At 43.7% G+C, this 17,493-nt stretch overlaps 1 protein-coding gene across 2 annotated transcripts in view; it reads right to left on the bottom strand.

Moving 5' to 3' along the window:
- coro7 (coronin 7) overlaps positions 1 to 17,493 on the bottom strand; it is a 190,661-nt gene that overhangs the window by 109,724 nt on the left and 63,444 nt on the right. For both annotated transcript variants that reach the window (XM_088612435.1, XM_088612434.1), the window contains exon 9: positions 16,098 to 16,180. In XM_088612435.1, the coding sequence (XP_088468561.1) occupies positions 16,098 to 16,180 (83 nt within the window). The remainder of the gene's footprint in view (positions 1 to 16,097; positions 16,181 to 17,493) is intronic.

The following is a 17,493-nucleotide window of genomic DNA, read 5'->3' on the forward strand; positions in this document are numbered from 1 at the left end:
ACAAGAGATGAAGTGGGGGTTCTCTTGTAGGTGGAGTGACCTTGCCTGCCATGTGGGGAGAGCTCCTGCACCTTGACCCGATGGAAGATCTGGTCTCTCGACCACATCGCACCACCGACCGACGCAAACAGTCTTCAAACGGGCCTGATGGGCCACATAGCCCCCAGGAAAACATGTTTCTATCATTCTAGGACTGGTTGCACTCACGTTGAGACTCAATCACCTACTGATCCATGATGCCAAAGCCTTGAACAACAAGGCAGGGAGTGGCAGTAGAGAACAGGGCACAGTGTTGTACAGCCTTTACTCTATTAAACGCAAATCAAACTTTTTCAGCCTTACTTACAGTCGACTCGAGGGTTAGGGATTGAATAAGGCATAAAGCCAAATCCATGTACAGTCACATTTTACCCTTTAAATCTGATAAACCCAACTAACCTCTTAAAGGAATTCAATATACTAAATATAACTATCAAATCAGTAAATAAAAGCATATAAGACAACCGTATAGACTCACTCACTAGCTCTCCTAGGGGTGCTTGACGGTTTCTTCAGAGAATAAAATATTTTTCCAACATTTTTTATTTCCTGGAGCCAAGTGCATGTCAACTGTATTCACTAGGTCGGACAACAATCAATCCGTGGCCGAGAGCGTGTCACGTGTATTAAGGCATGACTGCAATTTTAGTACATCGAAAGAAAGTATTTTAAACACTGGCTGTGCTTTCTCCTTCAGCCCTGCACAACTGCAGTGAAACGTTTTAAAGCAGATTAAGATGGCAAACAACAAAAAAGAGACTAGTCAAATCTGACTGGCTGATTGACAGATTTAATGACACCGATGCACCACTGTGATGTTGTAGTCAGAATGAGCTAGTGCTTCTTAAGTTGGATACAGCACCTACTTTGAGAGCACACTACATTCCCTACCAAAGCAGCATGTCAGCCTCCTTCGAAATACCCAGACGATCGGCTGTATGAGCTGGAGGACATCCAGCCTGCATTGCTAGGCCTCTTTTTAGCACATTATTAATTTAAGAGCATCATTAAGGAATTGTAAAGGAATTACACAACTCCAACCCTCGAGGGCATGTTGGGTCTGTTTTCCATCCCATCTGGGATCTTTATTAGCTAATTGAACTCATTATTTTCATAACTGAGCCAACCTGACTTCCTTCCAGCCTCTGATGTTGCCAATGAATCGAACAAGACTGCCAAAACCTGTTGCAGCTGGTTTTGTCAGAGGAAACCGAGACATCTCTGTCCAGTCTGCAGGTACACACCTCTGGTCTTTTTAAAGACAGCTCATTACACTGCCCCGACACGATTTCCAGAACCTTGCATTAAAGCAACGTCAGGCTCGTACGTGGCACACCTGTGAAGACCGGTATTCTCCATCGCATGGTTTGTGTCTTGGTTTTCAGCAAATAAGCCAAACTCTTAAAAACTCCTGGTCGGTCTAGTAATTGAACCCAAGTGTTGGATCTGCAACACGTCACAGGGAAGAATGCTCCCGTCTTCGCTGGGACGGCACTTTTTGCATTGCAGCAGGAAAAGCAAAAGTGGTTATACCATGCCACTGCACCTGCTGAAAAGATGACTTTCTTAAGTGACTGATTCGCTTTTGGAATGCAAACGTTCTGGAGCTGGGATCTGAGCCGTGTAAAAAGCACACAGTACACGCGCTGGTGTCCAAGAACCATGATGTAGCTCTGTCAGTCATTCTGCCATTTCCTGCCTGTCAGATAGTACAGTACCCTGTTATACAGTAGAGCTACTATGTGGAGCCACACTCAGATAAGCACCTCTTAAAGTAGTCAACTTTCCCAATTGTTTTAGTGCACCTACACTTATTTTATAAAGACCGATCGGCTGATGTATAATATTAATATTCTTAGATTTATATAACACTTTTTTGGACATTCCTCTCAAAGGGCTTTACAGGTAATCAGGACTCTCCTCCACCAGTGTGCAGCCCCACCTGGATGATACAATGGCAGCCACAGTGCGCCAGAACGCTCACCACACACCAGCTTTCAGGAAACCATGATTGGTAAATGCCAGGGAGAAATTTGGCCAGGAGACTGGGGTAACACACCTACTCTTTTTTGAGAAACATCCTGGGAGCAAGGAGTGTCCGTTTCATGTCTCATCCAAAGGACAGCTCAAACAGCATATGCAGAATGAACAAATAAGTGATTGTCAGACCTAACTCTGAATTTGCATCAAAGGGGAATTGTTTAATGAAAAGGGACAGGGATAATAAGAAAAAACAATTAGTTAACAGACTTGAAAATAAAAGGATAAAAACTTTAAGGCATTTTGGAACAGCACCGTGTGCTCTCTAGGCTGTGACAATTAAAGAAAGAAATTGGAGTCATTCACTTTATGTCTCCTCTTAATTCTTACTGAACAAGCAGCAACTTCAATTAGCAGGTTCTTTCTGTCTGCAACTGAGCTGCAGTCAAGCGCATGACTTCAGCAGGGGTTCCTGCCCCAGTATGTGTCCCACTTTGTGCTAGGTGGTGTATCAGTGTTGCACGCAATGTTACAGCAGGCCTATTTTAGAATGGAGGTCCTGAATCAACACATGTAAGTACCATACATACAGTATGAGATGCTTCTGTTCTGTTCAACCAGCGTGCTTCTGTTCTGCTATCCTGCTTCATAATTGCTTGCTGAGCCACTGCATCTCCCAGTACCCAGCAACCATGTTCACAAGAAACAAAATAACAGATGGAACCCTGACAGGGGTGAAACTAGGTGAGAAAAAATAAAAATGACAAAAGTGGTTCATTTTTGTCCCAGTGTCAGTGTACAGGCCTATCAGAGAGGGGCTTCTTCTCCAAAAAATGGTATATGAATCAATTTTTAATCTTATTAAAGCCATCAACCTCCTCCAAGCCAGCCTCTGCTGTGCGAGAGTCAGCAGGTGGGGAGCAGCCATGTTGTCATACTGTTTCCATAGAGACCGAACAGATAAGCACTGTAATTCTCCCACACACTCCAGTACTGCCCTCCACCCCCTCCCAGACCCCAGTCCCAGCCTTAACAACCCAACAAAACAGCTCTTCAATAAAACACCTGCAGTTCTGTAAGCCTGGCACTTAGGCAACTTTATGTGACTTTGGAGAAGCAGACCGGTGCAATATTCTCCACATTAACTTACTGACAGCGGGCCTAAATTAGCAGTCCTGATACAGCAAGGTTTATGGGGCCGTCATCCACGCTGACAAGCAATTTGTTTTAATTACGCCTGTCATATGTATAAAAAAATGAACTCATCGCATCTGGACGTAGTTCAAGAAGCAAAGAAACGTAGGACAGAACGTTAACTGCTTTATTTCAGAAAAGAAAAACAACACAGTGGTTGGCCAAAAATGTCTTACCAACATGTTTCTTAAACAGGATCACATGACATTCTGAAATCTAAAGCGACTTGGTAGGTTTTTATTAAACTATGCATGTAGCTTTTTCAAACTATAGTGGGTAAATAGAAGGATGTGATTCTGTACAATGTGTTGGTGCCTTCTGAGAGCCTTTGTAGCACTGTATCAAAAAAGCCTATCCAGACCACTAACTGATCTTCATGGCATAGAATAGAATAACCCTGACACCATCATGAAAATCAACAAGCTCTGAAAATCAACAAAGATCAAGGACACAAAAACAGTTCCAATCAAGAGGAGTCGCTTTGGCCCACCTGGGCAATTTGGTAATTAGAAGTTAATTGATCTAAGAATCCCATCCCGACGTTTCTTTAAGGAAGGCAGGGTGCTAGCTTCAAAAACACTGCTGAGCAGCTTGTTCCACACTCCCACCACCGTTTGGGTAAAGAAATGCACTAATAATGCACTAAAATAATGTTTTATTGATTTTAATAAGGCTGAAGATTGGTTCTTAAGTAAATGACTTCTGAGCTAGGTCTATTCAAATATACTGTACTGATAAACACTGGTGTCTTACAAAATAGTCTGTGTTAGAAACAAACATGTCAAGCCACATAATTTGGAGATAATAATTTCACAAGACAGTTAACACACTCAATGTGAGTCACTGCAGAAGAATTGTTATTGTTTTTTTTATTCAGTGATCAGAATAGAGGCTTCCATTTTCCCAGAGCAAAAATAGACACACTCCCATCATTCCCATTAATCAACAGCAGTAGCTGTCAAATAACTGTCAAAATTGGTCTATCAAAGAGGAGGATAAGGACAGCCAGTCCCGACCTGTGAACTCGACACACTCCTTTGCATAAAGAAGAACTAATACACAATACAGAACAAAAAACAGCTTAACAGGATCCTTCAAGAAACAGCTCAGTAAGCCTCAGAAAAAGGAAAAAATCAACAGAGGGGAAATGTAACATGTATGTAACAATTTCAGATCCACAGGGCCTCTAAAGTCACTTCTCATTGTTTTTATTAGCCATCCAACCTGTGATGTTGAAGGTTAAATTAATTTGGCTGCTCCTCATCTCTCAGGACTTAAGCTGCTGCTAATATACTGAACATGCCCGAATGTATAAAAATAGGACGATGTATTTTGCAGGCTCCCCCGCACAACTGTGCATGATTGGTACAAATTATCACTCCCCTGCCGCTGTCTGCCTCACATCGCTCATACTGGATCCACCGCAAGGCATCTGTTCAACTTTTCCATTCGCCGATCCTCTCAACATCTGGATTCCCTTCCTCCGGAAAACGTCTCGTTGCAAGGAGAGGATTTCAGGCAGGAAGGCTTCTGCGGATCACAATGGGCGTTGCGCTCCGTGACGACCTGCCTGTCCCCGTCTGGAAGGCTGGGCCTCGCAGATCGAGCCCAGGCGAAGCCCGAGGAGCTCACGCTAAAGAGAGGCACGCAGCGCCCCTGGGACACCTGCATCGAAAAAAACGTCACCGAAAACAGGAGCCCGGCTTTGAAGAGCCCTCCCATTTACGAGGCCCGGAAACAACCAGCGTGCTGAGAGAGAGCGTGCGGTGGTTTGAGGGCATTGTGGGACACTCGGAAAGTTGTAAGTTGCATATTGCCTATTGTAAAAAATCAAGGCACATCAGAAACAAACTAAAGTCTGAAACTTCCACATTAGCGGGCAATAACTGCATGATTTTATTGGAATCACAGAAACTAGGGCAAGCGAAGATGCTTGGAAGTGCATTTAAAACCAAGAACAAGAGGCACTTCTCTACCCAAAGGGTTGTGGGAGTCTGGAACAAGCTACCCAGCCATGTCGTTGACGTCAATGCCCTGGTTTCTTTTAAGAGTCTCTTGGATCAATTAACTACTAACTACCATGTAGGCTAGAGGGTCTGAATGACCTCCCCTCATTTGTTCTTGTATACCATATATATTTCTCTGTTCCATTTTGAAAGGAAAAGAAAAGAGACACAATGTTTCGGCCGTGGAGCCTTCTTCAGGTGTATCAGTCAGTTAAACCTGTATAATGTACCACTAAAACCTCATTTAGAATATCATGAATATTTGTGGACTCCACATTAGTAAAAAAGGATACTTCTGCTCTGGATTAAGATGCAATCTGGGGCTTAAAGCAATATGCTCCACTGACAGGCTGAAAGAACTCCTTCACATGTAAAAAAGGCTCCACAGCCAAAACGTTGCGTCTCTTTTCTTCTCTTTTCAGTGTGGAATAAACCTTTACTTGTTCCTTTGCAGCCTACACATGCTGACACAGCTCCCTACTTGAACTAAATCCCTCTGTTGCTGGGCTCACTTCAAGACTGCTATTTTCCACACTACCGTACATTTTTTTTTCCAGTCCAGCCTTTGAAAAGTGTTAGCTGCACAAAAACGCTCGTGTTAGCTGCACAAAGGAAAATGGTGACGAATTCTACCAAGACAGAAAGAACTGAATTTCCCTGCGGGCTACCGTGTGTGAGGTCTGTCCTTATTGGCTCTCTCGGCAGGGCAAGTCGCAAACAGAGGACAGAATCACTGCAGCCCCAGCTCAGAAGTGACCTGCCAGCACCTTGACAAAGATGTTAAAGAAAGACAACTGCCATCCTGGAAGACAGAAACAAGGGAGGGGAAAGAAAGGAACCTCTTTCTGACACGAAACAGGGGCCTTTGGTTGTCTCATAAGAAGTAGGCACCTCAGAGTTTCCCCTGGTCAGCAGATTCGTCTCAGCTCTTTTTCACAGACAAGCAGTTCTAGGGCTTATTTTTGGGCCAATCATACCAGGGTCAGAGAGGGAGAGGGAGAGAGCAAGAAGGGTTGAGGATATAGGAGAGAGCTGGCGGGTCTGTCTGTCTGTGACTCAGTCTATCTAGAAATGCTGGCAGACTGCGGTGAGCTCCAGCCAGGACAGACCAGGCCCGTGCCTCCTGGACAGTGCTCCCCAGACTGTGGTCCGCAGAGCGCCTGCGGTCAAGCAGCAGATTTCACCAGTCCATGGATCCCTCCCCAGAACGGGCTTGTTTACTACACGCAGAAGCTATTTCCCACATGAACAGAACGTTCAATTTAGGTTACATGACTTTGTTAATTTGTTTTCCATTTTAACTTCTGTCTAATGCTGAAGTCTGCAATTTTCTATACAGATCACAAACAAGAGGAGGCTATTCCTGCTGGTTTGGTTTCTCTTAGCTTTTTGATCCAATAATCTCACACATACTTTTTTTTTGTAGGATCTCACAGAACCTGCTTTATTAATATGGCCGGGTAGATTTATCTCGCCTAATATTCGGTGAGTCACATGACATATACAGTAGTAAGCCATCGATTGATCTGTTTACCTTCAAGTGTTACGAAGCAATCATTTATGATTCACTTAAGTTTCTTGAGTATCTCTCCATGGATTCAAAAATACTGATGCAAAGTACTGAATTTTTAGATACTAATGCTTAAGGTAGGTGAGGCCAAAACCTTTTTTAAAAAGTTTATTTAAATCAGATCTTCTCGCCAGATTTAGAATATGCTTCACGGTGTGCGCTCTTATTTCACGGCCTGTGCTGTGTGCTCCCTTCACCTGATGAACTGCAAGAGGTATCCAAACCAAACTGAGTCCTGGCAAACTCAGCCAGGAAGACATCTGTCTAACCTCACCACATACCTGATCAGCAGAAGAAAATGAATCACTCCACTGAAAAGCACAAGAACCTGATTTTCACTCCCTAACCAAGGAGAAAACCAGAGCTGGCAACAGTAGAGGCTTTAAAATTGAACCTTCATTATCCTGGAAGCATAACACATTTAAAACATAAATCCATGTGTCTGTTTAGACAGAGCTGCCCCCCACATCCCCCATCAACAGTTCAACAGCATGGAAAGATGCCAATTTCTCCTTTTCTGCTGTGTGGGAGGATATGATTCAAAGATCCGCAACACGAGGAAGCATAAAAAAATCATTTCTTTGGTTATATACCCACGTTAAGCGCACTTAATCATACAATCAGAAACATACCAAAAGCTAAAAGCACACTGTTGACTGTAGCACATTTACACAGTGTTCTCTGTTAAAAGAACAGAAGAAGGCTTTATCCCACTGCCACTTCAAAATACCTGTGGGATGAAATCAAAACCTCTGAGAATTACATTAGCTGTTTCCTGCCAGTTCTCCAACATTTTCCCCCCCAGAAATTACACAATCTTAGTATTTATCTGCAAAGTTTCATTTCATTACAAACCTGGCGTATTAATGTCCTCCGTGTTTGTCTTTTATAAATAAATGACCTCTCTCACAGTCGGGCTACACCCAGTAACTGCTTTCTTCGTGTGTCATGTAGGGTTAAGACCTACCAGAAAATTCTGCGAACTGGAATTTCACCAAACTCAGACACAGATTTACCACCTGTGGTACAGTGGTTAGCCGTGCTGCCTCTCAGCGCTTGGGCCCTGGGATGAACCCCGTGGAGTCTGTATGTCCTCCCTGTGTTCACTGTGGATTTTCTCCCAGTGCTCCAGTTTCCTTTCACAGTCCAAAGACACACTGGTAGGTTAATTGGCTTTTGGGAAAACTGACCCTGATGTGAACCTGTGCGTGTCTGAGTTTGCGTCTATCTGTCCTGTGTCGGACTGGCGTCCTGTCCAGGGTGTACCCTGCCTCGTACCCGTTGCTTGCCAGGATAGGCTCCAGGATAGACTCCAGCTCCACCTCCATATTGAAAGAAGCGCTCAAAAACTGGATGGGTGTCACAGATCCTGCACAGCTTCTTTATAAATTTGTTGGTATCATTCTAATGTCATTCACACATTTTACATACAGTACAACGGCACAGTAATAGTTTTTTTTCTGTGTCTTACGGTTTGTGGCACATGGGTACATTAAAAAGTCAATTTCAGGTGTGGAGCAAACCTAAGTCTGACGTGAAGTTCTCAGCAGGCAGTATGCAGCACCAGCAGAGGAGACACAAGAGCAAGCTGAGGAGACTGTGAGACAGAAACAGGGGCCGAGAGTCTCAGGTAAAGGGAATAAATCTGCTCCTCTCTGCATTCTGCTGTAACCCCACAGCACGCAAACACACTCCCGACAAACTTACTGATTTAATTTGTCATTTGATGCCATAACTGTTCTATAAAATTAGGTAGTTTAAATAGTGGGGCCAATTCTTTTGTCTCACAAATGCCGAAGATCAAGAGACTTTTGCCCTAATAGAAAATCTTTTGTGCACGTCAGTTCGAGAGCGAGAAAAGAAAAGTGATATCCCAACCAGACCTCTCCTATTAAGAAGAACTCCAAATGAAACTGATTAAAGGGTTTAGGGTGATTACAACAGAATTAGGCCCCTGAAAAACCCCTTTCTCTGATTTGGCCTGAAATGATACTAAGAGGCAACTTCAAACGTGGCAGTGGCCACCTAACTGCAGGGCTTTTAGAGAAGCCCCATTTGTCATCCGTTTAAAATCAGACCTCAGATCACTCAAGCCCGGTCTGGTTCCGATCAAGAAGAAAGCCACGCCAGACAGAGGAAGAAGAAAAAAACGCAACCTTCGCAGCCCGCTGACAAATTAAAAAAACAAATTCGGCAAACAATCAGAAGCCTGATTTTCAGCGCTGCCTCCAATGCAAAACAAACAAGAAAAAATAGCAAATATTATTTTCAGTGACTGCAAATAATTAGAGCCAACTTGAGGTGAAATTTAAAACCGCTGCCAGGGAGTTTATATTTGGTCATGCTACATCGGAGCTAAAGAATGTTTCGCCCGGCCCACACCTCAACCTCCTCACCACTACCTCAAAAAACGAGTACAGAGCCTCTCCCTGCAACCCCTGACTCCCCTCATCCTCTGAGAAAGGAGGGGGTGCCACACATGAGTGCGAATACAGGAAACCCCCAATCCAGCTCTTACAGGAAATACCGCAAGCAAATTGACATGACATTGCCAGCGTTTACTCCAAGCTGGTTGCAATTGAGCTAAATTGGAAGTTCACTGATTGCAACCGGGCCAGAAGGTCTATTAAAGTCATTCTAATTACACTTGAAAAAAGGATGGGGGTGGGGTGGGGAGGTTAACGTTCCAATTGCGATAAAAATCGCCTGTAAAAATGGAAAATTGAAATAATAGACCTTCTCAGAGCGAGGCTGCATTGGAGGAACTTCTGAGGCAGTGGTCTCCTCAAGGTTTAATTTCAACCAGAGGGGGGAAAAAATACTGTACTTCTCTTTCCTTCGTCAGAAAAAACTGAAACCTCTATGTGAGGTTTTCGAATATGCTGCAAACCATGGAAAAGGCTCTTAAATTGAGGGGTTCGGGAGGTATAAAATCATAACTCACATTTCGAAAAAAGAAACAGGCCAGAAACATCTGTATTATACACGCGCCTTGTGCTTTCTTTCCAAACTTTTAAACAAACTCCTGTTCAGTTTACTTTAAGGCTGCTCAACATGTGGGCAAGGGTAAGTCAGTGAAGACACTCCCTTTGCGAAGCAGTTAATGAAGCCACTGTGCGTTCAGTCTTTCTATCCAAAAGTTCCAAAGTGTCAAACTGATCAGGACCAGAGCAATATCCCTTAATGAAACACATACCCCCAAACATACTATAGCTTTTTAAGAAACAGAAAAACTAAGCATCAGCAATGTAAGCATCAACCTTATCTGTGCCACACTGTCTGACACTACAGGTCAGGCTTTCACACAACAGGGTGTTTGGGTCTCAACCACTTTATGCTGTGGGTTGTATCGAACATGAAAACCCAGTTTAATAATGGAGCTTTCCACATGAACAGCTTGCATTCCACTGGAACAGAATGGAAATACACCACATTATAACAGCCCTGAGAGGGCCTGGTCCTCTAAGAGAGACCCCGGATTAGTAAAATAGGAATTGTCCTTGCAGTTTCAGGAAGCTGAGACCCGAGAGAGGTTCCCCTCCAACATACAGCACTGGAACCGCAAAGCCCTGAAGCAGTGACATGTAAACACTCTCAGCACTGCCAAAGAGAGGCGATGCTAGAACTTTAAACATTCCCACTGTTAGCCTGTCTCCCAACTCAAACATTCCCAACCTTTCCCAAGGCTGCGCTTACTGTAAGTACCCTGGTCATCCAAGAAGCATCTGCATGTGTACAGTATATGACAGTGAGGGGGAGGAGGAGAAAACTCTTTTGTTCTCATTATTAAGGCTTCCAGCTAAGTATTCCAGGTAAGATAATCCACTGGAAAAATGTAGATTGTGAACCGCATGCACATGCACCACAGTGATGGAAAATTACATTCCAGTTGCATAGCAGTTTGATCCATTTCGGACATGCTGGAGGACGTTTAATGCTTGCATTTGCGGAAAGCTAAGGTCACAGTCAGGAACTATCCAGCAGCTGCTGTCTGCATTAAGAATCTGCAGCTTGTTGGTCCTAAAAGGGCTCAGACTGCTCTGGAACAGCACTCCCATTTCCAGTCTTTTCTTATCTGAATCACCCAAGTAGTCAAGGAGACAGCTTACGTTTCTAATACTGACAGTGTCACCTGATTCTCGCTCTCAGGAAGGTGATCTTTCCTATCTAGAACTCTCCAGGTCACGCACTGATTGGATAAAGACTCTACCAGTCAGATAGACAAGACACTTCCAGGGCTCTTTGGTTAAACATAGCTGTTCTGATCATCAGAAGCTTTCAGGGGAATACACGCAACTCCTGCAAGTAACTTAAAGGGTAGCGGTGATTAAATTTTCCACCTTATTTCACTCGCAACTCTAGTTTATTCTGGATGTCTCCCAAGTACAGTATAGGAGGAAACTGGCCAGAGGTTTATTGGAATTGAGATCTTGCGAGGGGGCACAGAGAGGGCAACCCCTTGTGTCCAAAGTGCATTAGATCTTGTCTGGTATGCGGGATTATTTCTTCATTAAATGGTGTCTTGGGTTCAAGGAAAACCAGGAGCAGCAGACAACGGGTGAATTTCCAACGCAATGCCTTCATTTTCTCGCACTACTACTTCCTCTTTCGAAGATCCTCGCCATGAATCCCAAGGCTGTGGATTTTAAACACACTAATATCTTGGGCTGCACTCTATTTGAACTTGTGCATGAGAAATTCATAACAGTTCCCTGTATGATCAGCAGCTAGGTGTACATTTTACATCCCCAGGTTTCCAATCAAGGACCCACAAAACAGAATCAGACCACTGCAATAGAATCCTGTTTCAGCAATGACTTGACTGCCCTAGGAGCAGCATCTCCAATCCTCCACCATCCCCTTAACAGTGAAGTAAATGCAAAGATCTGTCACGTGGTATCAGCATCGTTTCAGCTAGATTCTAGATGGCCATCCAGCCAGATCCATCTCTGCTGATGCAGGGGGTCAGGTTTTTAGAGTTTTTATCCAGGTAGAGGACCAGGTGAGAACATATAATAACTCTTGTTTATTATACTGAACAAAAAAGAAGATGCTTGTTTCCGGAAACTAACACCCCTGGACAGAATATACAGTATATAGGACTATCTTAATAAGATATAACGAAATAGTCTGCAAAGTAAATTTAAGTGAATTGTTTGCTGACTACCATATTTGGATGCAGAGTACATTACCACAAGTATTGTCAGGGAAATGGTTGTATGTGACAATTAAGGCCCTAAGTATAAGGATAAAAAAAACAAATATAAGAAATGGATACAGCAGGTCATTTTTCCCCCTAAATCAGACATTACAGATTGGGTGCGCAGACGAACCTTCCCCATAAGAGTAACGCCATGTGTATAGTGAATCCAGGGTGCACCGCAGATACACATTGCAAAATGGAGGTGTAAGTACAAAAAGGAGAAGCCTGGAAACTCGCATCGTGAGGGCAAGTTCTGAACAAGTAAAGTCCATCCCTTTTGAAGATAATTGAGTGTGTATCCCTTTTCACAGAAGAGAAAAGCAAAAAAAAAAAGAAATAAAATCTTAGCATAGTGCAGACCTTGCTTAAATCTGTTCATAGGAGAAAAACAGAAATTAAAAGAGGTCAGTAACAGGAGGTACAACATTGAGGTTTCCATGCCAGTGTGCTGGGCATGTAACCTCCCTTCTCCTCACACCTGACTCCAGCGTCCATCTAGGAGCAGGGATCTGCACTCCAGTCATGCAGGTTTCATAAGGAACTCCTCAATGACACAGTTCTTGGACACAGCTGCAGGCAAGGTCAATTTAAAAAAGCAAAACAGTCAATTAAGTCATTAGGCGCTCCTGTGGCTGTCCAGGGCAAGGATCAACACTTTTCTGCACATGATCCAAGGGCATGTCTCCTTTTATACAAAGGTGCCATTTAGCGCAATCTGCAGGACACGTCTCCATCCGCCAAGGAAATGGAGGAAGTCTTCCCCCCTAAATAATGACCAAGCAGCTACAGTCCACATCTTGAAAATGAAGGCAGTACTTCTAATGCTATGATACTGCCTTCTAGTTTGACTCTTTAATATCATTGCCACATTCATGAATTCAGTTTCACATCTGCAAAACAGTCAAAGAAGCTTTTCTTTCCTCCCTGACTGACCAAAGGAAGAAAAATAAATCCGCAGCAATGCTCGATGTTTGATGTGGGCAGTCGTAGGGAGTCATGTGTTGCAGGAGACTGCTAATTCATTCTGGCCCAAGACCGGCTTCCAGCAATACCACCTCAGAGCCTGAATTTACCACAGTAATCTCAGCAGGGCTGGCTCTGGTCACTACATGGATGGGAGGCCTCTAATGAAACTCAGGATTTGCTGTACAGAAGGTGGTGCTGGCCAAACAGTAGGTGGCCACTTTAATGAGTGACTCACTGCAGGAGGTCCCATCATATGGATGAGATTTCAAACCAAGATTATGTCCTCATTATGGACATTAAAGGCCCTAATGTTTTCTCTGCAAGAGCAGGCATGCTCACCTTCCTGTCATTGTACAATCAATCCCATGTTGTAAAACCAACCTGACCCCTCCTACTCTGAGTGGAGTTTTATTTCCTGTATCACACCCATCCCCCAGGTCACCAGTGGAAGAAGAGCTCTTGACCTGAATTGGGGTTGCTACTTAAAGCCTAAGAGAACTATGATCAAGTCCTAGATACTTTTTGTGTTTTGCAGACCTGCTGATTGAAGGTTGGACACTATACGGATCCGCTAACAAAAGGTGAAACCTGACACCACAGAAGACCAAAGCTAAGATGTTTGCAACCAGCTAATTTCTCTTGTGCAGACAGGATGTCTGGATGATTGAAGGTATTTCTGAGTCAACAAGGCCTTTATAACAGAACCTCTCCAAAGGGACTAAACTAAACAGTGGAGATGGAATTTGAAGTGGTTGTTTGCCAATAAGTATAATTTTTTTTGTCTTTGACAGATCAAACGAGCGAATGCAGTTTCAGTGAAGGAAACACTGAAGAGGTTCTAATGTCAAACGCGTGAGTTTTCACAGTGTTTCAAAAGCCAGCTAAACTTCAACTAAGGTTCACAAAACAGCAGTCAACTGGGAGGAGGGGGGGGGTTATCCCAACAAACAATGTACTTCTTTTCCTTGTCCGTTATCTCTTGCTTTAAGCTTTAACTGTCGCTTCCAGAAAAAACAATGAGTTCGCAAGGTTTTTAACAAAATCCTCCACATTTTTGTTGCCTTTCCACTGGCTTCGTTTTTCCCTCGCCAAGCAGGCCTGACCACACCAGCTTCCTCAAGCGTCCCTCACGCCTGTCCTCACATCCGTCCTACCCTGGCAACGCGGCGATCAGGCCGAGGCGACAGAGGCACAGTCCGTCTACTGAGCGCCAAGGAGCTGAGCCCCTCATCCTCCGCAGAGTAATCCTTGGCCTAGCTCCTCACGCCTGATGGCAGGAGGGCTCAGGCTAACCGCTCAGGAAAGGTCCATAATAATCCACTTGGAGCTTTCGCACCCACTAAATGTCAAGACGTATGCCTGCCCCAGGCCTGTGATGCCATTAAAATTCGGAGCTACGGCATCCAGCTGTTCCAGAGTTTTATTTGTACTCTTAATTTACGGCCTGCATATTTTCCTGGTTTACTCCCTCCACCCACCCAAGTACAGCATCAAACCTTCACAGATTCCTTGATGGAGACTAGAGCCTGTTAAACAGCAGACTCTCCCCCAGACTAAAGAAAAGGCAAAGAAGCCGGTTGGTAAGAAAGGTAGGAATCACTTAATACTTTTTATTCCGCTAAAAATATACCTTTTTATCCACAGATTTATTAAATTGACACAGTGGTCTACTACAACGTTTATGTCACGATCAAAACGACCTTTTCACTCCTAATTTCCAATGACAATCATTCCAGCTTGTTAAGTGCTTTTGCATCTGATGGCTTGCATTTGAACTCAGCTCTTAACAAGCGCATTACAGGTTTTTACGTGATCAATAAAATAGTTTCTCCCAGGTCTTCGGGTGTTGCCACACAGACACACAGAAAAAACAAAAACATACCCTGGGCCCTCTAAAAACTAAAAAAAATCCCATTTTCTCATCCAGTAAGCTCTCAAGACTTTGAGATTCCTCATCAATGGTACATTGAACAGTTCATAACCAAACACTGTGGTTGCAGTTTGTGTACAATTCCAGGTCATTATCCTGGGAGAACGCAATATGTTTTTCACAGGTCCCCTGTGCCCGAGCAGTAATAGAGAACATCAATTACAGTCGCAAAAATCAGAGGGAAAAATAATCCCACGATCTGACTTTCGATCCACCCAGGGTTTTTTTTAGTTCTCACTCGTTACGATAAAGCGGATACTAAACAGCTTCCCTGTAGAAATCGCCTCTCACTTTTAGGAAAAGTGCGCTCTCCACAAAGTCACAATAAAAGCAAACGTACACATCCAGGCTGATTCACCTCGACAATGACCAACTGAGTTAACTGACACTTTCCTGAAAATGCCAGGTGCATTTTAGTAGGAAATATAATAGACAAAATAAAGCACAGATAAAATAGACAGAAACCCCTCTAACCTGTGAATCCATCTTCCCACCATACAGTAGCAGTACTGGAGTCTGGTGTGTATCTGCATTGAAGACGTTGATGCATAACACTGAACTCTCCTTATTCTGAGCTATTTTATGATATAACAATCCTTTAATATCAACAACCACTCTCAGGTTTTTCAGGCTCTTGATGATCTCTTTCAGTGAGAAGCCAGGGAAGAGCTGTGCTCAAACCTTAATCAAGGACTAACTGCAGGCCAGGTTTTGACGAGGCGTTTTTAAAGCAGCATGAGGGATCTGTAGGGGGACTTTTACTTTTGAAAAGAAGGGTCGAAATGTCGAAGGAATCGAGGCTGAGGCCTAAAATTATAAACACCAATACATAGATTTTGAAACTAAAAAAAGAAAACAGCCAAATCCTCAATCCTAGTGAAATGCTGATTTTCAGTCTTATCAAACATGTCCAGCACACCACATTGGTTCGGTAAGACAGTTGCAAGACAAGGGGTCAGAGGAGCAGTTTGGAAGCATGACTTGTGTGGAATTCCTCCTACGACAAACAGTTGTTGTTATTCTTCACAGTTGTTAGAGCTGACAGGAAACCATGTGCCGAGAAATGACAAGAATGTGCCAAGTCGCTGGTGGAATTCTCTCCTAACAAAGACGTCGTTCTGTCGCGTTGGCCTGCCAGCTCTGCCGCGCGGACCAACAGGCCGTGACCAGCCTGGGCCACCCAGAACGGACAGGACGGCCGCTACTCACCCTGCGGAGGTGCCCAGAGACACAGAGCCCAGCGAGGGTCCCAGCTTTCTGGCATCCCACACTTTCACTTCCCTCTCGCGCATCTGAGGGCGAGACAAGACAGCCGGGTGAGGACGGTCACCTGTCTCCAGGCTCCCCCAGCTGAGTCCTCGTCGAACCAATGTCCACAGAGTCGCCAAACAGACTGCAGCCCTGTGGTCCTGAGACTTTCTTTTTGGTTACTCATCGTTAAGAAGCAAAAACCAATCACTGGTTGGTTCCAGATGTGAACAGAAACATCCCAAGTGAAGAAACAACCCCAAAGATGTCAATCCCCAACATTAAAAAAAAACACATTTATACAAGGGTTTATCCAACTCTGAGAAGGGTTTCAAAATCCCAAACAAGTGCGTTGCGTGTGGGCGAAGGAATTCACATATTTGACACAAATTAGATTTAAACGCTTAAGAAATAATGTGTTTTTGATAGAAACTGTAAGAAAAGGCTGAAGAGTGTCAAATCAGACATCTAAAAAAAAAACAATTCTGTCATTCACCCAAGAAGCATTACGCATTAAGAGTGGAAAAAGATCATTAATCTTTCTCACTTCCCCTCTCAGCAATATACAATATTGTTTGTTAAGTCAACATTTGTTCAGAGACCTTTTCATAGTTTATCCAGCATTTTAACTTACTGGTTTCAGTTTTTGACTCACATTATTTTGGCAGGGATGACTGTTTTCAATACAATAGTGACAGACCAGCCCAGTTAAAGACTGTGGTTACGCTGGGTTCACCACAGTGCCAGAAAGACTCAGCGCTTTTTCATTGTGCTACGGATTTTGGTGGGAACAAAGTTCACAAGCCCAGTTACCTATGTTGCAGAGCTCCAACACCAATGACTGATGCAAAAGAAAAACAAAAACAGATCGGAGTATTCAACAGAACCAAACTGAGTCCTGCTGGGAGCCCAGTGAACACACTCCAATCTCCAGAAGAAACAGGTAGAATCCCCTTTTTAACCAGTTTCTCTTGGGTGAACTACCCAATGGGAGCAGACACAGGCCAGTAAGAGAAGAGACACAAACAGAAACAGCTCCCCCAGCTGTTTCACACAGTCTAACCCACCACCCGCAAGCCAGAAGTCCTCTTCTGTGTGCAAGCACATGTGAGGCTGAGACTGAACCCTAACAAACGAACAAGGTCAGATGGCGGTCAGATTCGAGGGGAACTGCAACACTGCTCTTATACTTTGGGGTTAGAAAGAATCAGCATTGATGAGTGCGTTTCAAACCACAATAAAGTCAATTATACACAGTAACTTGTAAAACTTGTAAAAACCAATTTACGTAACAAAACAGATTAAATTTCCAGGTACACGCAGCGCCATATTCAGAATGAAGCAACAAAACGTCTGG

This window comes from Lepisosteus platostomus, chromosome 19 (genome assembly GCF_059453375.1).
Source record: "Lepisosteus platostomus isolate fLepPlt1 chromosome 19, fLepPlt1.hap1, whole genome shotgun sequence".
NCBI lineage: Eukaryota > Metazoa > Chordata > Actinopteri > Semionotiformes > Lepisosteidae > Lepisosteus > Lepisosteus platostomus.